Source organism: Meleagris gallopavo, chromosome 1, assembly GCF_000146605.3.
Source record: "Meleagris gallopavo isolate NT-WF06-2002-E0010 breed Aviagen turkey brand Nicholas breeding stock chromosome 1, Turkey_5.1, whole genome shotgun sequence".
Classification (NCBI taxonomy): domain Eukaryota; kingdom Metazoa; phylum Chordata; class Aves; order Galliformes; family Phasianidae; genus Meleagris; species Meleagris gallopavo.
Genome location: NC_015011.2, coordinates 126,540,287 through 126,560,872, shown reverse-complemented (window position 1 = coordinate 126,560,872; position 20,586 = coordinate 126,540,287). Strand labels below are relative to the sequence as shown.

Here is a 20,586-nt window from a genome sequence, read left to right as displayed (position 1 = left end):
TATCCATGGTAACATCATATTTGAGGGAAGGGAAAAAAAAACAAACAACTGTGATTCCACCTACAGTTCTGTAAGAGGTTCCCCAAAGGCTGTCAGTACCAATGTCTTTGAGCTCAGGGTTAGAGTTCTTACTAGTTTAGTATTTCCACTGGGATTTACGTCAGGGTCTTGGCGATTAATATGTGTAATTGGGGAAATGCTAGTTTGTAATGCTACTTTCAGGAGGTCTTCAGACTGTTAATGCACTGTGTTATTGCCAAATGTGAAAGCACTTAAGGCAGTGGCAGTCATCAAAAAGTGTTCATATTAGGAAAATCCAAGAGATATGCTTTCTTGATACAAAAGAAAGCAGTGCTGGATAGGTGGTTTGGCTTTTTTTCACCCTAAAGAAGGCTCCAAGAGTAGACTTGATATCCCAGCCTGAAGTGATTAAATTCTGTAAGTTCCCCGATGTCCAATGCAGTGTCTGAGGTCAGAGAAAATAATTAGGGGCTGACAGAGGCAAGGGGAGGGATGTTCATCTGTCAGGCTTTGATTGTTTAGCCTGACACACCATATTGAGCACAGTCTTCATATGACATCCAGAAAGTACAGTAACATGAAGTATCAGTTGATTAAAAGCCTAAAAATGCTTTGAAGCTACTTGCAAATGCTTACTTCTTGAAATGTCAAGAGAGAATATGAATTTGTCTTCTTTCAGCCAGCCAGCTCGACCCAATCACAACCTCTTAGAACTACTGCTTAAAGTTACCCAATAAATGCTCACTGCAGAATTTCATCTAGTTCTAACACTTTACAGTACTGTTTCAGATGCATGTTTTGCTTCAGAGCTCTCCAAAGTCTTTTCAGTGCAGAATCCACTGAAATGAATATTCCTTGTAACCTGGGTCTGGCTGGGCTAGCGTTAACTTCATTCATAGCAGTGAGCAGGTTGGTGGTGCTTGGTTGTTGTTATTCAGTTACATAGTGAGATGCAAAGTGACATGGGCTCCAGGACAAAAAATAATAATAATAATAATAATAATGCCATCCTATGGTACCTGGGACTACAAGATAATTTTTTGTCAGCTGAATGACTGGCAAGGTACTGTGGTACTTCTTTATAGACCAACTTCTTTGTCTACTTGATCTGTTCTATCTGTTGGTAACCCAGGACTCAGCATGTTCTAGTCTATTTCACTCTATATGGCCTTGATAGTGATGCCTGTAGCTGAATGCTTTTATACTGCAAATAGCCAACAGCACCCACAAGGCAGTCAGTTTAAAACCTGTTCAGATATTTTTCTACTCTGTGATAAGTGTGGATGTACTGTGGAACTGTAGTGGGCGCCACTATGTTTCTGTTATTGGTTCCCAAACTCAGCATTGATGGTGTCTTTGAAGTGCAGAGAAACTTGTCAAGACTGTAATCTTTTGATACGAATGCAGCTATAATTATGTTCTGCTCTGCCCAGTACCATTTATTAAAATTTTTTTCTTATTGCTGAGGTATGTGCTTGTAATACTTCAAAAACCTCGGTGGTGCGATAACATGAAGAACACTTTTTGATAGTAATCACTTGTTCTGTATTGATTGTATGTCATTATATCTCTACCAAGTGTATTCTAGAGGTCTTTGTGTTTCAAATGAAAGAATCTGGAATACCGGCAGGCTTTATAATGGCTTCTAGAAAATTAAATATTACAATCACTGATATTTTACCCTCTTCTGGAAGAATATTGTGATGCTGATTTCTTAAAGCTTATCTGACTGCTTATATTTGCAGGACTGACTTTGAGGAGCTGATAAAATTAGTTGGTCTTCATCTTCTTTAACATTCATTAAGAGTTAACAACTAATAATTATCAATGACATCCCAAAATGCTCCTGAAGTACTGAATTTATACTGATATGGTGAATATTGGACAGACACTGACTAACACGTAAGGCTACTCTGTCAACTTCACTCTCACGCATTTAGCTGCTAGAAATCCAACTGTGAGAATTTCTGCAAAGGTATCTGTCTGCACGTTTTAACTCCTGAAACTGGACTATGAGATTTATGTACCAGTGGTTTCCTGACTCACACTCCTTGCATTGACTTGTCGTGAGATATGCGTTACTTTTGCTGCGTTGCATCAAAGTTATATATGTATTATTCCATTTGTTAGTGTTCTTATTTATTTCCCTTGCGAAGTGACTGGAAATAGAGATTTTTATCAGCATTTTTATCAGAAACGTTGCTGGAAGACTAGCTTATTCAACTACTTCCTATACACAAGAATGCTCCAAGCAAGCCCTTCAGTCTCTTGTTGTGAGACTTTTCATCTGCTTACTTCTTGCCATGGTAATTTTGATAACGGGCAAGTCGTATTGCCAGAAATAATCAGGATGAGTGAGAAGTGGTTATCACTTTTATATGGATATAGCCAGGATTATATCCGTATTTTTTTTCTAATTGAGTCTTCCTTTGTAGAGTAGGTTATTCAGTGACATAAAATAAAGGGATATGAGTGATTAGGTTGTGCTAATAAAACACCTCAAATAACAGTTTTCAAGACACTATTTTCACATGATAAGAGTAAATGGTAATTTTAACACTGGCTTCCAACATAGCAAACATGGGATTGTGTAGTTGATGACTGATCAGTGCAATCTGGACATCGCACCAGGTGTCAGCTTTAGGGCAGTTTTGAACACATCATGTAAGAGACTTGCAGCTGCTCATGTTTAAGAGCAGGGGTACAGGTATTAGTTAAGGCAGCAATTAAACTGAGTAGTTTGGTATGTGCCTTAATTTATAAATGGGTAAGGAAAAACAACTGCTGTTATCTTGCATTGTTATACAGGTTAAATCTTTTTTTTAAATTATGATTAAAAGAAAATATATGCATTGCCTTTGTCTGATATGCTGCCTTTGAGGTTTGGTTATAATCTGGATGCAACAGTCATTTCATTAAGCTTATGTTGTATTATATTGATATATTGGTCCTTCTCCAGCCTGACGAGGATGTTAATTGCAGAATCTCTTTTGCTGCATCACAATAAATTCACAGAGCTGTCTCTAGGGTGTGTACAAGGCTGCAAACTGGTTGCAGTTCTTCCTTCAGTATGGGGTGTGCGGAAGCTATCCCATTGCTGTCTTATGTTCTTAGGTGTAAGTATCATTTTACTGGTATCAAAAGGAAGTGTACCAGTATTTTTCTGTTGTACCTAATCTGAAGACTGAAGGCCTGTAATGCATGGCTGTTCTTTTTTTTTTTATTTTTTCCTAATCATAATACAGAAAGCACACTGTACCAATTTTCCTCATACGCTATATGCCCCGACGGCATCTCCTGCTACCTTACAATAAATCTGTAGATTAGTTTTGTCACAGGAGTATGTACAACTTCTGAAAGTATAAAGCTGTTTGGAATGTTCTTCAGTTGATAACTAATCTAGTCATGTGTACTGTGGCAGCTGTAAAGTGAGTTCCATCTGGTCTGGGTGGGATGCTCAAGAGTGCCGTCCTTGAAACGACTATTTGTAGGAGAAAGCAAAGGGTTGATGGTGTGGGGTTACTCTGGGCAGTCTTCAGCCCAGAAGTCTCAATCTGTCCAGCAGCAAGTACCTGAGCAAGTGTTTATCATCTTGCAGGGATAGATCTTCCCTGCAATTCTGTGCATGACTATGGACATATGCCTGAGCAATCACTAGGAGTGTCTGCTACTGTCTACCTTAACCAGGAAAGGGAAGGGCTGTCAGTGTCTTTCCCTTTTGCTATCTGCCCTGAATGTTGATCACAAAGAGCGTAAGGCTGTAACAAGCATTTGAGATGTGTCAGCAGGTGATAAGAGGGGTGCTTACCCATGCCAAGCCATGAGGAGACTTGTCCCTGAAGCTCAGTTTGGAAGTAACATTGCTTATGACTTCAGATACACTCTCAGTCAGAGTTTCTGCTGAGAAAGGAGAGAGAGACTGAGCTGGGTAAACAGGATTTCCTGCCTGCCACAAATGTCTGCCAGTACTGTATGTGATGTAAACAGGAAAAACTAAAACTAGCTGGTTTTGAAACTGGTGGCCAAACATGAGAAGAACAAGAAATGAAAAAGAAGAAAGTGAACGTTTCATTGAAGCTGGATGTTCTGACAAAGAATAAATACGATACTGTCTTGGCTTGTTAGCACCAGCTATTATCTTAATGAACTTCCAGGCCAAAAGACACCTGATAATAAACTCAGTATGTTCAGAGGCTGAATGTTAGTGAGAACAGTTGTTTCCATGGTAGTGTTACGGAAGCTTGGTGGTGGTGGTGTGTCCCCGAGACTTATTGCTCATAAAGTTGCATGCATGAAAACACTATCAGCTGTCATTTCTCACCAGCAGGCACGTTCATTTCACTTGAAATACGCTTTATTCATTAAGAATTTCTTTTAAGCATTATACAAAAATGGTGTTTTGTTTTTGTCATATTTGTCTGTAGTGCAAGGATAAATGTATCACCAGAACAGAAACCTGAAGATAAAGTATCAGCTTTAGCCTGAATGTGATCTAAGTGCTATGACAAAAACCTTGATGGGGTTTTCAGAGGCAGAAAGCCACTGCAAGTTCATCTTCATGAATGCATTTTTAGCTTAAGAGGAGCTTAGGCTTTAAGCCCCAGTAACAGTTTACTTGGAAACAGCAACACACTGCATGTGGCTCTAGATCAATCTGATGTGAGTTATCCGTAACCCTCCTCCCCTATATCTCGCTGCTGGTAGTAATCCCATTAGGTGATTGCATCTGGTGTCCTTGACAGATGGATTTAGTCAATTGAAAAAGAACTCCAGGTGGTTTAATCGACTGTGTGGTTGTTTTATAACCAGAGTCTCTTGTACCTACAACTTTGCCTTAAGTGGAGTGGATCTATGGCTCATTACTAGGCTCTATCAGTTATGTACATAACCATCTTGTTATTTACTTAAAGCATCTCAATTCTTGTAGTTTTAAGTGTTTTCTTTTCCTGTAGAACTGTCTTTAGATTGGGTCTGAGGAACTGGGGAGAATGGTTTTAGATTTGATGAAGTGAATGAATTTTGCAGAATCGCAATTACAATATGCATTACCTAAATGATAGCTGTGATTAGTCAATATCTTTTGGGTGTAGGGATAGCTGGAGAAGATGCTCATTTCTTTTTTTTTTTTTTTTCCTAGTGTAGCTGTGTTATTGGAATCTGTTGTCTAGTTTTCCTTCAGAGAAGTCACCTCTTGTTGTATCCATCAGCTTGCATTTAACAGTCGCTGGCAGGGAGGTATGGTTCGATCTGCAGCATTCACAATACAAAATCAGCAGAATCTAACCTGTACAGACACATCAGGCAAGGCTATAGCACTGTACTTGCAGGCTGTGTTGTCCAGGATGGTGAACTCTGACTGTTTGTACAGTTTAGGTGAGCTGTAGCTTTTTTATGTTTGGCAGAAGTGTGTTGGTAATGCAGTATGCCTTGTGTTGATAGAATATAGGAAACATAGATGGTTTTTGAGTTGTGTACAGAAGGGAAAAAGGCTGATAACCTACTTCAAGAGTTAGTTACAGTTAGCTAGTCATATTTCACTGTTTTATTACTGACTGAAACAAATACAGTATTTTCTGGCTTTAATGAAAGGAACATAATAGAAAATAGGGATTGTCAGAACGATTACATAATGGAAACTTTCAGATATTAAAGTTTTGCTGCATCCTCAAAGTGGCTAAAAAGAAAGCATAGGAAACTCTGAACTGGCCCGTTTCTTCTATAAATGAGGTAGGATCAAAGGAAAAGCACTGAACTGGCCTTCTGCAGTAGCAGATAAGTACAACCCTAATTCCTAGGAAAAGGAGAACATCAAAATTTTGTGTTGGGACAGTGCTATAAGTGCACTTTCTTAAAGATGCACTAAGATAAAGCACACAAAGGTGTTGAGCTGCATTGTATTGCTCAGTTTTTGACTGTTAACCTTACTGCTGAAGCTTCAGCATGGAAAAAAAACTACAACTGGAAAAGCATTATTTTGTAACATGTTGCCATGGCCAAATCACCCAAGTCAAGTTCTGATTTAATATTATTGACTGAAGGGTCATTAAATGTGTAATATAAAAACTGTGATTCTTTCCTTTCTAGAAAGGGCCTGCTTTTACAAAACGCTGAGGGCATGATGACCAGCATTTACAAGCTGGTGTAATGAACAGTGAGGCTGATGATGAAGATGACATCTATTTCACATCTGTCATTTGGAGGTCATCTCACTGTCACCCGCAAAATAAAGGAAAACATGAGGAGTAAGTTTAGTGGGTTTTTTGTTTGTTTGTTTGTTTTTTTTTTGTAGACTTTGCTTGCATGACAACTGTCAGAACAAATTCGTCACTGTGACAAAGCAGGACAGCAGACAGGCTCTTGTAGCCTCTCCTTGGCCTTGCTGTTTCTGTGCCTATGGATAGGGTGTGCTTCATGGCAGTCTGTGGACCTGTGCTCATCACAGCACTTCTCAGGTTCCTTCCTGCGTGCTGTGCAGTAGTTATGCCATTCTTTAACTTGTATGGCTAAGCCTTGATGCCCTAGGCACGCTATTCTAATCTGAACAAGTCCCTGTTTCAGTGGGATCAAGGTAAAGGCTGTGTGTGTTCTCCTAGCTCATGATGATTGATAGATGAATGAAACTGGGAAGGTCAGAGATGCTGGGCTTGGCCAGGAGGATGTCCAGACCACTCTGAACTGAGTGGATGCTCCTCTACTCATAACCCATGAGAATGTCCCAGTCTCACTTTTGAAGAAGCATGCCACCAAGTTATCTTCTGTCCTCTGGTTCCATTTCATTGGGCTTCCTGCACAAGGAATGTCTCTCAGCATCAAGACATCAGTGTGATGGGATAGAACTACTTTTGAAGAAGCCTAGGATAAGACTCGGGTTTGGTTTATGAACTGGTGCATTATACTGAGTTCAGGTTCCTCATATTTGCTCTGTAGTGAGATCTTCAGAGCTCATTTTTTCCTCAGACATGTTCAACTTTCAGTTGTTTCTAAAGTACCATCATGTTAATTGAGCACTGAACCAATGGTACTGCTTTAATCTGCACCACTTCTTAGCCTGGTTCTTCATGATGAAAGATGCAAAGAAATAGTTGGGGCTGCCTAAAAAAAACTGTTGAAGGTAAATAACTTAGCTTATGTGTTTGTTAACCAAAGTGTTTCTCAGAAGCAATGAGATTAAGTGGATCAGCTGGTGTGTGGTGCCTAGTGGAAAGAAGCTTATTTAAATTAAGAGGAGCAGAGAATCTGTGCCTCAGTACTAAAGGAAGATGGACTCCACAGAAGACCTTGACTATCCTCAAATCATCTTTCAATACAGCAATGGATTTTTAGTCTCAAAGGTAAGAACCATAAATCAGTCTTGGATAGAAATCTTAAAAGCAAAGTGAAAGAAATACTCAAGGATCTCACCTTAGTTCCTTAATCTAAATCTTTGGAAAGAAAATAGTCTCATAGGAAATATCCTGTCTCCTCATCTAGCTGTGAAGGAAATTTGAGAAGACGAAAGTTTGAGAAGTTTGACTCTTCAGGTTAGAGTTAATGTTTATTGAGATCCCACTGACCTTTGGAATATTGGATGAGCAGATCTTGACTCTGGATGAGGCTTTGAAAGCACAGTGCTTTATAGCTGAGAGCTTGTTGTCTGCCTCATATGAGCAAGGCTCCTTACATCATGGGATTTCTTCTCATTTTTTTGTGTGTTTGGAGTTTGAGAGCCAGAAGACTGCCTTGCATTTCTGCCTTTTCCCTTTTCATACCCAACAAATGCCAAGATTTTTCAGATATGTTCTGTGAGAGTTTTCTTCCTTCTCACATGATTTTTTTGATTTATATTTTGCAGAAGGCAATTTTTGGTAACTTCCATTTTTTGTCACTTTTTGACTTTAAAAGGATGGTCTTCTTTAAGGCTATTTTTTCCAGACAGCATCTGATTAAGGAACAAGATAAGAATGAATAGTTGTAATTTCCTTAGCACTTGCTGATGTTGTTTGCCTTTGCGCGTGCACGTGGGCAGAAAAATCCTGTCTTCCAATGCAGTGGAGGTTTTTTCTTCATTTACAACTCTAGTTATCTTTCTTACTGTCTTCTGCTGCATATCTAGCCAATATGGTAACAAAAGGAATACACTTCAGAGGTCTGCAAATGCATCCAAAGGCTCCAGAAGTGCAGAACACTTAGTGAAGAGAGGAAAAAATAGATGATGAGAGACCTTTCTGCTTGGTGAGAAACAAGATTGCCCAGCACTTTCAAAATTAAAAGCAATACGATGTTTTTGAGAAACAGTCTCAACTTTGGTTAATCCATGCTGTTCTTACTGAGGGTAAGAGTAGCTTCCCTTGGACGTTATCAAATCACTGTAGATATCAGTAGTCCAATGAGCTGATGATGTTATGTTTTGGGGGCTTTTAGGTGGCCAATGAAATAGGTTATCTGTTACTTACAAACTTGACTGTTTACAGCTAGAGAAGGATATTTTTCCTGTTATGTATAGTTGTGTGTGTGTGTCTGTCTGAAGGCTTCTCCCTAAAGCTTATACACACACTTTCATTCTTTTTGAAAAAAGAGTGCATTTCTGTTGGCCTGAGCAAGGCTGCCATCTCAGTTGAGAAAAAACTTCCTTCCCTAGAGACTCTGCTGTAGCCATGGACTTCGGTACCTGAAAATAAATCAGTCATGTATGTGGGCCACAGAAGGTCCACAGAGTGGGATATCCGCCTCTTCCCTACAGCATATGTTCAATAATTAGTTGAAAGGGGAGGAAAAAAAAAGAAAAAAAATGAATGACCCCCTCCTCTGAATGAAACCAAACCAACAAAACGTAAAGCCAGCAAACTCACAGTCTTACCTTTTCTTAAGTTCTCCAGGCAAAAACAACAATATCAACAACAACAACAAAAAAACCTCCCAAAACAAAAAACCAAACAAATGAGACATGTAAATATGTTCTGAAACAAAGGTACAATCAAGAACACTCATAACCAAAGAATGGCCCTTAAGCATAAACTTTGTGAGCCTGAAAAATTGTTTGGTTTGGCTAGTAAAGATAAAAATAAAACATAAAAAGGTCACACTGTAAGAAATATTTGGCATTATCAATGCTTAGAGAATATTCAGGTGGACTTATGTATATGAAATAATATTTTTTTTCAGGTAAAAAAATATTTTATTATGTGTATATTTTCTCCAACAAAGCAACTTTGGAAATGCAATTAACTTTGGTGCTTTCACCTGACCCCTTCCTCTCACTTCCAGGTTATGTTCACTGCCTGTGAGTTAGGAGTGTTTGATCTTCTGCTGGAGTCAGGACAACCTCTATCTTTAGATGTCATTGCTGCACGCTTGGGTACAAGCATCATAGGGATGGAAAGACTTCTGGATGCCTGTGTGGGATTGAAGCTTTTGGCAGTAGAGCTGAGACGAGACGGAGGTAAAGAAGGAAGACAAAGGGGAATCACAGAATGGTTGAGATTGGTAGGGACCTCTGGGTTCATCTGGCCCGACTCCTCTCTAGCAGGTCCACCTAGAGCAGGGTGCCCAGATCAATGTCCAGGCAGCTATTGAAGATCTCCAAGGAGGAGATTCTACAGCCTCTGGGCAGCCTGCACTTTTTCACCTGCACAACACAGAAGTGCTCTCTGGAGTTCAGAACTTCCCGTATTCTTGTTTGTGCCCCCACTGCCTCTTGTCCTGGTACTGGGCACCACAAAAGAGAGCCTGGCTCCATCTTCTTAGCACCCTTTAAAGGGTAGAAAGAAGAAACAAAACCTCTTAGAGTTCATGATTTTGAAACTGAGGTCAAGTGTGAGGAAAGGTGATACCTAGTCTTAGGCTGGTTACCATAGCTTAAAGAAGTGAGCATCTAAAAGAGAAGCAGCAAATGTCAGCATGATTAGAGGCATGCAGAAACTCTCTCCTGGGATTTTCTTTATCTCTAAACTTCTTTGTGCAAGAGCCTTAAATGACCTTGTACAAGATAACTATCACTGCAGAGCTTGTCTCCAGAAGAGTCTGATATGTGGGCATGATTTAAAGTTTTAAAACAAAATGTGAAGGCAACTTAAAAGCACATTTGTTTTCCTTGGAAGTTTTACCACTGTGTGAAGGAACCTGTTAGGTTTCTGGTCTGAACTGAGAAGTGACATGAATTCCGCCTTGCCCTGGAATCTTTGAGTCCATGTAATCAGAAAAGGCTGTGCTCATCAGGCAGCTAGCGATGATGAACTTTGAAATGTTTGAGTCCTGCTGTGGTTGTGTTTTCTTGCCCTGTTTCAGGCTTACAGCAAGTGCCCCATGAATTCAGGGAACTTCTGACAGCAGAATCATGTAGATAAATAATGAACCTTACAAAATGTTCCTCTTGCTGTTTCTGAGATGTTTGATTCTGAAGAAAACATAGTTAGGTAGTGTTTACCCACACTGAATGGGACAGTGCAGGTTTCACCAGCCCTCACCAACTCCAGAATACTGTGCTACACATTACCTTTGGAAGAACTGAGTGTAGAAGCAACGTGTTTCTCTATTGGGGTATACAGATATGTTCTGATAACGTATATATATCATGCTGTACAACAGGCTTGGCAAGATGATATCATGCATGTTAGTAAATATATTTATTTCACCTCTTAGCCTTCTACAGAAACACAGAAATTTCCAATATCTACCTTACGAAGTCAAGTCCCAAGTCTCAGTACCATATTATGATGTATTACTCCAATACCGTCTACTTGTGCTGGCACTACCTGACTGATGCTGTGAGGTGAGGAGGAGGATGTGGGTGTTGCAGACTACTTTGCTACATTTGTGTGTCTCTTCTCAGTATCCCTAGGAGGGACACAGAAGATGTTGGATGGTTCTGAGAAAATAATAACAATAAAAAAAATCTACTGCTGTTGCTACTGCATGTTTGTCCATTTCTCCTCCTATCTCCTCCCTAGAGTAGATCTAGAAAGGACCTCTGTGTGTTTTGGTATTTGGGAAAACACTTGTTCATTGCAGATGCTTTTATTTTTGGAGACATCAAAATAAATGATGAGTAGCAATGCCTAAGGATAATTCTATTGCAAAGGCATAATAGAGTAGCTCAGTATAGGGCATGGAGTCTCACTTATTCTAGTCTGCAACAAATGAACAAACTGGCTATGCATGAAGGTGGTGATTGGTGATCATCACATCAGTTTTGCACCTCTGCCTCAGATGTAGCTCCATGAAGGACAAGACTTTCTTGTTGAAATATTTCACCATCTTTTGGGAGTGGCAGGGATGTCATTACATCCATGGCACAGAGACATATAATCTGTCTACTAACCTCAGCTCCTGTGTGTGTTTGGAGTAAAGAAGGAATCCATGCTAATATGCTTTTTTGTTGTTGTTGTTGTTGTTGCTATTTTAGAGAAGGAAGAAATCAATATGAAAGAGCTTTTGGCATTTCATCTGAAGACCTCTTTAGAGCCATGTACAGGTATTAGTATATTAATATAAATATATTTCTTGTGGTAGGCAAAATTTGTTTTTAATTATGACTGAGTTTTAATATTGTGATGTGAGAATTCAATTCATTAAAAACATCACGCAGTTTTCCCTTCTCAGCAATATCCATTACTGGAACACTTGGATATTTTGAATAGGAATATATAATTTCCTATTATGAAAAACAAATCTCAGGTCTCCCTGAAGTCCAAGAACTAGCAGTAATATACTCATTGACTTTGCTATATTTAATTCCCAATTCAAGTGCATCAGTGCATACCTATTCCTTTTTGCTGCGATAAGTCTCAAACTAGATTTATGTGCAAAAGGAAGATATTGGTTGCAGACAAAATATCAATGCTTAAGCTAAATTTCTTAGTAAGAATTCTATGATAAAGAGTCACTAAGAATACCATGAGTTACATTTCTAAGTTACGTTTCTGTATGTTGTATCTGTGTTACTAGATCAGAAGAAGAAATGCTGAAGTTCTTGGCTGGCCAGAACTCAATCTGGAGTATATGTGGCAGAGATGTACTTACTGCATTTGACCTTTCTCCTTTCACACAGATTTATGACCTGGGAGGTGAGCATCAGTAGATCTTTTCCAAAAAGCCTCTGAATTATTTTTCCAAGCTCGAGGAGGGGAAATAATAAAAAAAAAAGAAACACAAAAAAAAACCAAGAAGAGCATCTCCTATTTTATATGATGGGCAAAGCAATGGAAAGAAGGGTATATCTCAATCTTGTCAGCAACAGAGGAAGCATTTTCTCATTCTGAATGTGTTTTTAAAAAATATTAGATTGGTGTGAGTATTAGGAGGCTAAAGTTTTTGTCTGTGGATTCTCATCTGTGCGTGTAGTGGTTCATCTCGTTGTTTACATGTCAGATTTGCTACTTTCTATTTCCTTGCTTGATATGTTCTTCCAGTGCCAGACTCTTTCCCCTACAGTCAGTGCCATTATGTTGAGACTGCCTGCACTCTCTTCCCCCGTTGCTGCGGAGCACTGCTGAGATTTATGGAACCTGCTAGTCTACCTTACTGCTCCATCCCTCATTTAGCAGCTCTGTTTTTCACTTCCCACCTTTTATGACCCACCACTGGCTGAGGTGCTGTGTAAGGGCTGTAAGAGCTGGAGCTGACCCTGTGGCCACTCCTGTCCTTCCTCTTCTTTTTTTATGGCACTTGAGGATGAATATACACCATCAAGTGCCATAGAGCTGGATGCACCACTGCTGACATTGCTTTACAGAAGGTGTGCAGAACAAGGTGGTTTTGTTTCAGCACTGATCTACCTTCCTCTCCACAAAGGTGGTGGAGGAGCTTTGGCCCAAGAATGTGTTTTCTTGTATCCAAATTGCACAGTCACAATTTATGACCTGCCCAAAGTTGTACAAGTGGCCAAAGAGCGACTGGTTCCCCCGGAGGAGCGACGAATTGCCTTCCATGAAGGTAGGTGCAGACATCTCTGTGGGCAGGTGCTAGCAGTGGTAGTGTGATGTAGTCCTGCGGGGTTGTGATGGGCAGAGGTTGCCTATGGCTGATTGCTCAATGGGGAGATTGGTGACCAAAAGTGCCCTCGTACAACATTGCCTTGAGCTAGTCACTTATCCAGACAACGTGAAAGTATTGGCAGCCAAAGTTGGCGTGCAGAAGAGCTTAAATATCTTTGAGCACTCCAAAAAGCAAATCTATCAGGGTTGTATTGTCACAGCTTTTTAACAACTGCCATGCTGTGTTGCAAGCTTATTAACATTCCCTTGTCTCCTGTGCAGGCCTCCTAGCAGATGCATGGTACGTCAGATCTGCTCTGAGCAAGGGGTTTTCCCTTCCTGGTTGTGATTGCTAGACTTCTGTCATATTTCAGGCTTTGAATGTGGATGAGCTACCCCATGTTCCTCTTATCCAGTCCTCAGATAGTCTTTGTACAATCTGTAATGAAAATGTGTTTAGGGACATCTTGTATTTAATGTCTTCAGAAATCTTTATTGAAAGGACTTAGTATTGCTTAAAGTTCTGAGAAAGGAAAGAAGCTTTTGAGGAAGGGAAGAAATATGTTAAAGCAAAGATGAAGAAACAGGGGAAAGGCTATATGTATACTGATGTGAAGAACTAGGAGTGCTGATCAGAAAGTAAGATGTGAATAGAAAAATATGAATGCAGTAAAAGCAGTACACCAGATGCTGAATAAAAGGCATGACCGTGTAACTAGTGTTAGGAGGTGCAAACATGTGTTTTCTCCTGATGGATTTATGGTGTAGCTCCATTTTAATGGGTTAGTCTGTTGAAATCTGATGTGGGTCATGGACCTGGCAAGCCCAGAGTCCTTAGATCTTACAAGAACAAAAGATACTTGCTGAACTTCCTCTTTGTTTCAGGAGTTTTGTGTGGAACACGTGTTTTGCTTTACAGGAGATTTTTTTAAAGATTCAATCCCTGAAGCTGACCTCTACATTTTATCAAAGATACTTCATGATTGGGATGATGAAAAATGCGGGCAGCTGCTGGCAGAAGTTTATAAGGCTTGCAGACCTGGTAGGTGTGAGCTTTGGGGAAAAGAAAGGGAGACTCCCACCCATTAGTTATATGGATCACACAGCTTCAGCAGCGGGGTAGCCAAGAAGTGGCATGCTCCAATGCTTTTGCTCCCTTCTTGTCCTCTGTGATGGAAAAACAAGATTTAACTGAGATGCTGCTGCTTCTGGAAAGAAAAGGATAGGATCTGGTCTAACAACTCAGCAGGGTTTTCGTAACACTCTTTGTTCAACCAGGTGGTGGAGTGCTGCTGGTTGAATCACTCCTGAGTGGAGACAGAAGCGGACCTGTGGAAACCCAGCTGTATTCACTGAACATGTTGGTGCAGACAGAAGGAAAGGAGCGAACAGCAGCTGAGTACAGCAAGCTCCTTGGGGCAGCTGGCTTCAGGGACATCCGCGTCAGGAGAACTGGAAAACTCTATGATGCTGTTCTAGGGAGGAAATGATGGTGTATTTTATTCTGTATTACTAAGTACACATGGAGAAATGTGATATTCTTTTCGTAGAAGGCTATTATAGATGTAGCTTTTATTGAAGGAAGTCAACTTTTCTGTTAGCTGATACGTTGTCAGGAGAAGCATTAATAATATACTTTCAGTGTGGATAGGTTGTGAATTCAGCAGCCTGACTAGGGCTTGCCTTTGGATCTGAATAGCAGAGAGAGAAATCGACACCTGTTCCACAATAAATTACCCATGAAAGAAATGCGCAGTGTTGCTGCTAACCACTTTACATATATTTCTTCTTATTTTTTATTTTTATTTTAAGTTTAACAGAGTACCTGACAAAAGCAAAGATGAATTTTCATTTGTGGATTCCTGCATAATAAAACTGACCACTGTACTGAGCTCTGTTATATGCTTTTTTTATTCCTTGGAACCAAAGTAGTATAAGACAACTATATTATATCCTTCTGGTTTATCTTGACTGAGTTTCAAGAGAAAATCTCTTTGAGGTTTGGTGATTTTTAGCATGTAAAATGATATATTTTTAAATTTCGTCTGGATTTGTGTTGAAGTTGAGAGAGAGAATTTTGTAGTCTAGCTTGATGATTTGCTGAAACCTGGTGACGTTACTGAGGGAGTGGTGAGGTACTGAAGCAGGTTGCCTTAGAGGTTGTGTTTGCTCTGGTCCTGGAGGTATTCAAGGCTAGACTGGATGCTTCTCCATTTCTGTGATTTTTTAAATTTATTTATTTATTTTTACCTCCTGGACAATAACCACATCATCGGATTCCCTGAATGTTATTGCCATTATTTTTACCATCTTACTCACCCATTTCTTTCAGCATGGTTTTCAACAGTCCATTGTATTGTTTGATTTTGTGAGAAGCCCTGGGCAATCTGATCTAGTACTTGAGATAGCAACTGGCAGCTCTGCCTGTGGCGGGGGGGGGGGGAGTGATATAGGATCTTTATGATCCTTGAGGTCCCTTCCAACTCAAGCCATTCTATGGCAGCTGGGAGGGAGAATGGTGCAGCCTTAGCGTTTAGCTGCATACTTGGTAAGTCTTCAAGAATTAGCAGGAGACATTCAGTAAAATCATTTGGTCAAGCACTATCTGCAATAACCCACTTAATTTTTGGAAGCAGAAATACAGATTGCTGGAGTGCGAATCATTTGGAAAAGGCAGGTCATTCTGTTGATGCAACATGAGCACTTGTTTGTTGCATATTTAACTGGAGACTGAGACGGTCTACTTAGTAGCCCCCTGCAGAGCACTCACACTCCCTTGGTTGTAGGTGCAGTGTGGAGAGGTTTCCCTCCGTGGAGAAAAGCTAGCCTGGTAATGTACAAAATCAAATCACAAGGTCATAATGGGGTCCTTCTCATTCTTAAGAAAACAAAACAAAAACAACAGGGCACAGTTCATGAACCCCTATGTAAGAAGTGTATTTAACCCAAGTAGGTAGATACAAACAGGTTCCTGGAGGAGATGGGGTGGAAGGCTGTGGAGAATTCCCTCACAAGCTGCATTCCCCACCTGAGAGATCTGCAGCAGGAAGGTGACTTTGCCAGGAGCTGCTGCCTGTGAGTAATTTGTTGTGAGTGCTCTCTGGCTAGACAGAGCGAGGTGCTGTGTCCTGCAGCAAGCAGGCACACATGCAAAGTAATGAAACGAGGCTGACTGAGCAGCCAGTGGGCGGAGTGTGGGGCTGACTCAGGTCTTTGCTGATATCCCCATCCCCACCTTAAAAGTAAAACAGTTCAGAGAGATGTTTTTGCTTATTGGACCACTTTGGTAAGGGTGGCAGTTTCATGCTAGAAAGTAGCCTGAAGGATATGGTGGTATCTGTGAATTAATTGCCTTTGTAAGTGAATGAATTAAGTGGCTACGAAAGAACCATCTACAGTTTTTACCAAGGAGACGTTAATGTTAATATTCTTGAATGAGGAGCACAGCAAAAATGGCCAGTGATGTACGCTGGAGAGTCAGAAAGTCCTGCATATGCTTTCTTTTGTATGTTTTTTTCCCCAATAGAGTCCCTGTTCACATGTTCCCTTTTGCTCACATGGCCGCACTGTTACCAGCATCAGTAGATAGGACAATCATGGTTGATGTGCTGCTGCATGTAAAATGGTGCATCCTACAACTTTGATGAGTTAGAATTCCCCACGGCTAATGTCAATGGTAATCCTGCCTTTCACCTGAGGGGGAAAAAAGAAGCAAGGGCAGGCTGTTTCAATTTCTCAAAACAAATTCTGTAGACTGAGTACTTCTGTAATGAGCTTATTCACAACAAGTTCTACATATCAGGAACTTACTGCTTAGAAGCTTGAAGGCAACATAAATAGGCAAGATGCACACCTGCTTCTAAAGTACTTTTTAGCTCTATCAAGGTTTAAGCATGCTGGGTCTTTACAGAACAGGGTTGACTTATTGTTACTTTGAATGCATATGAGAATGAGTATTGATAACGACAATGGCAGTATCTTGAAGTTGTTAAATGAAAATCTACATTCATCTTTAGAGATGTGGATCTTTAAAACTACAAAGTAATGTAATTATAAGACTTGCTGTTTCCTTTGTGCTATATCTACTCAGTTTTGATTTTCCTACTCTGTTTCTGACCCCTGTCCTTTCCACTATGATTTGTTCAACTTCCTCTTCCTTCCGAGTCTCTCTTCTCTTCTGTGTGCTTTTGTCCTTTGTTCATCTACTCTTTCCTTCCAGAATCAAGAATAGAGAGTTGCCTTATTCATATTGAATGAATCAATGCCAGAGAAGGGTGGCCCAGCTTAAGACCTGCCTTGACCAAAGCTATACCTTTGGTCTCACCAGAGCCACTTCCTTTTATTTTTTTCTCCTTTTACTAACTGACAGACTGTGGAGACAACCCTCTTTCCACATGAGGAACGCATGCTCAGAAGGACCAAGTTGCTTCCTTTGCTCATGAGGAGGTTGCTTTTGTGACGAGCGGCCAATCTAGGCAGGGCTCCTGCTCATCTCGATGGCAGATGCCATCGGTTGGTATCAGTACGTTTTGAGAAACCGCAGTGTGAAAAAAGCTTGATAGGATGTCTCTTGCTGCCTATTATTCCACATCATAACGAAGACCCTGAAAGCATTAAGTTGATTGAAGACAGATGCCCCTGGTTTGTAAAGGATTTGCTGGTAGCCAAGGGTCTTTGGGAAGCACGGCTGGGTCTGTCCACCAGGTGTCCTGGACTGCTCATGCTGCTAGAAGCACGTGTGTACAGATAATGTATGTTTATGCACTCTAATTTCACCCTTCAAAAACACCTTATTGTAAATCATCCATGTTTGGAACAATCTCTCAGTGATTATCAGTGATGTGGTAAAAGCTTCCATACAGCAATATGAAAATGGTACAGGTTTTAGGAGAGCACCGAGGTGAATTATTGCTATGTGTTAAAGGCCTATGAATGTCAAACTTTGTACAAAAGGGAAGATGCTGACTAGAATGTTATCTCTTTCATGTCACATGCTGATATGCAGATATTATTATTTCCAAGAAAAAGAGGCTGATCCATTAAGGATGAAATATCCTCTGTGATAACATGTAAATGGGAAGATCATGTGCCATAAAGCATACCATAACAGCATTGTGGCTGAGAAAGCCATAGCATTCGTTCTATAGTGGGTGTTTTAAAAGAACAATTGATAAAACAATGTTCTTGAGAAGACAGGAAATACCAGCTGGTGGAAACAGCTGGTTCCCCAGCTATAAGCATATATAATAAGCAAAACATTGTGTAAGCCAGTTTGTTAGAGAAGCTCATTTGTTATTATAGAGCAAATTGATTAGTTTTAAAAGCATGTGATCACAGTGTTTCTCTTTTAAAAAAATTCTGCAGCTACCCGTGCCTCTGAAGAACAACTCTGATACAAAAGTTGCACCTATTGTTGTGCAAAATGAATGTATTTAGTGTAATGTATCTGTGTACATTAGTGTATTTAGTGTAATTAAATCTGTGGTTTGATCATACAGTCACACTGAAGTGAAAGCCACGCTTTACAAGAGGTTTGGTGTTCTGCACACCTCTGTGTCGTGTTCCACTCCCCTAACCTGGCATTTGGAAAGCTGGAGCCTCCATTTGTCCTGAATGCAGGCTTGGCAGCCCTGAGGATACAGCACAGGGATAAGAGGAGAACAACCTGAAAATTCAGGAAATCCTCAGAGCAAGTAACTCCTACAGAAATATTAAACTTATCCATGAATCTGAATTCATGCCAAATTCAGGTAACTTAGAAAGCTTCTTTTATTCCCGGTAGCAATACCAAGCCCTCAAACATGAGGTGTGTGGATATCTTCCATCTGGTAGAAAACAGGGACTTTATAAGAAGTTTTAGTGATTTCTTTTTCTGTGGAACTGTCCTTGGAATAGGTCTGAGGAAAGGAAATAGTTGCAGAGGGTTCAGTGTGAATGGGCCCAGATCTGGGCAAATGAATGAGCTTTGCAGGATTATGTTTAATGTCTATGCAGACCGAAGGTCCTAAATAGAAACTATCAGCATGCATTATACTTGGAATGGGGACGGTATGAGATAATGTCTATTATTAATGTAGTTGTGTTCTTGAAACCTATTGCCCAGCATTTTCCTTTAGAGAGGACATGTCTTGTAAATGCAAGCTGCACGGATGCCAGGGTATGTTGCTGAGGATGTGGAGCTCAAAGCATTTCTATACTTTGGGGTTTGCTGTAGTTTCATTATGTTCAGATCTAGTATTCTGGTAATTCAGGAGACCTCATGATGTTATGACAGGAAGTATATGCTGTTTCTGAATTGTATATATTAGGATATTTTGAGTGTTAAGTATATGTATGAACCTGGAATGTAAGGATACTTGGATTTTAGATAGCTGGTCTATTCAGTCTGAAAGACAAAGGCAAGAAACAAAAATATAAGAAATCACAGTGAGGTACACAAATGCTAGCAAAAAGGCTTTGAATAGGACAATGCCAAATAATGGCACTCTATGGGGTCCACGGGAGGATGTCTGAAGAGGTTAATCCAGATCTCTCTATCTGAGAAATAAAATAAACAGGGGTTTGACAAGAGAGAGGAAACACCATGGGATTGTTTGGTGTTCTGCATATCCAGCCTGTTCATTCTGTTCCCTGCAGGTAATATGGTATTTGAAAATAACACAGCATTCTTTAGTTGACTTGGGGGAATTAATGTGGAAAACTTAATGTGAGGCTCAAGGGTAACACTGTATTTAGGGAAAGGTCCAAAGGCATGAAAAGGAATGAATCAAGGGGACAGGGGAAGAACACGTCTAGGAATATGAAGATGAAGGGGAATGAAATGGCTGTTTTTGTGTTGGTGCAGACAGAAGGAAAGGAGTGAAAAGCAGCAGAGTACAGCGAGCTCCTTGGGACAGATGGCTTCAGGAAGGTTTGAGTTGGGAGAACTGGAAAACTGATTCTGTTCTGGGGAGGAAGATATGGTAAGCTGCCAACTTAGCTTTTACTTAAGGTGGTGAATGTTTCTGTAGGCTGGTACATTGTTAGGAGAATCACTGATATCTGAGCACGTTTGGATTGTGCATCTGAGTATGGGAAAGATAAATTAATACCTGTTCCAGAAGGAATTGCCTAGAAAAGGAATGTAGCATAGAGAGCTTATTCTTACTGCTCTGTACACTGGTTTTGCTTCGGGTCATTGTTTCATTCTCTCCAATTTTAACACAGTACCTGACAAAGACAATTCTTAATTTCTGCTCTTTCCTTTCCTGTGGTATAAAACTGATAACTGTACTGAGCTCTGTTGAGCTCATGTTCCCTGGAGACTGATGTAGTGAATTCTAACTCCTTGTTACTGGTCACTTTTGAACTTGTAATTCTGTCCTAAGGGGAACAGACAATGGCACCTGAATTGGGAAGTAAAAAAAGTCCTAGCAAATGAAATATTTATTCTTTCTTTGCTATAGTTTGTAAGGCACATTGGAGCAGTAGTCCTAAATACCTGGACACTTGCAGGGACAACAATGCAATTTGTTATTAGAGGAAAAAATACACTCTTTCCAAATCCTCCTTAGGAGTTAAGCACTGAATTTCTGGATGTGAGTATCCCACAAGTGCCAGAATTCAGAAGGAAACT

The 20,586-nt window shown here is 40.2% G+C and overlaps 1 protein-coding gene across 1 annotated transcript; it reads left to right on the top strand.

Annotated features, from left to right (window-relative positions):
• Positions 1–1,587: 1,587 nt before the first annotated feature.
• Positions 1,588–14,845, top strand: LOC100547251 (acetylserotonin O-methyltransferase). The gene is made up of 9 exons (XM_031557564.1): positions 1,588–6,263; positions 7,168–7,352; positions 9,265–9,439; positions 10,639–10,768; positions 11,402–11,470; positions 11,944–12,062; positions 12,790–12,930; positions 13,891–14,013; positions 14,250–14,845. Exons 2-9 carry the CDS (start codon positions 7,281–7,283, stop codon positions 14,459–14,461), a joined length of 1,041 nt encoding a protein of 346 aa, XP_031413424.1. The 5' UTR covers positions 1,588–6,263; positions 7,168–7,280; the 3' UTR covers positions 14,462–14,845.
• Positions 14,846–20,586: the final 5,741 nt, after the last annotated feature.

Coding starts and splice junctions, on each gene's coding strand:
- LOC100547251 (XM_031557564.1), top strand. CDS start 7,281: ATGGACTCCACAGAAGACCTTGACTATCCTCAAATCATCTTTCAATAC. Junction 9,440..10,638: donor AGAGCTGAGACGAGACGGAG/GTAAAGAAGGAA, acceptor TTCACCTCTTAG/CCTTCTACAGAAACACAGAA. Junction 12,063..12,789: donor ACAGATTTATGACCTGGGAG/GTGAGCATCAGT, acceptor CTCTCCACAAAG/GTGGTGGAGGAGCTTTGGCC.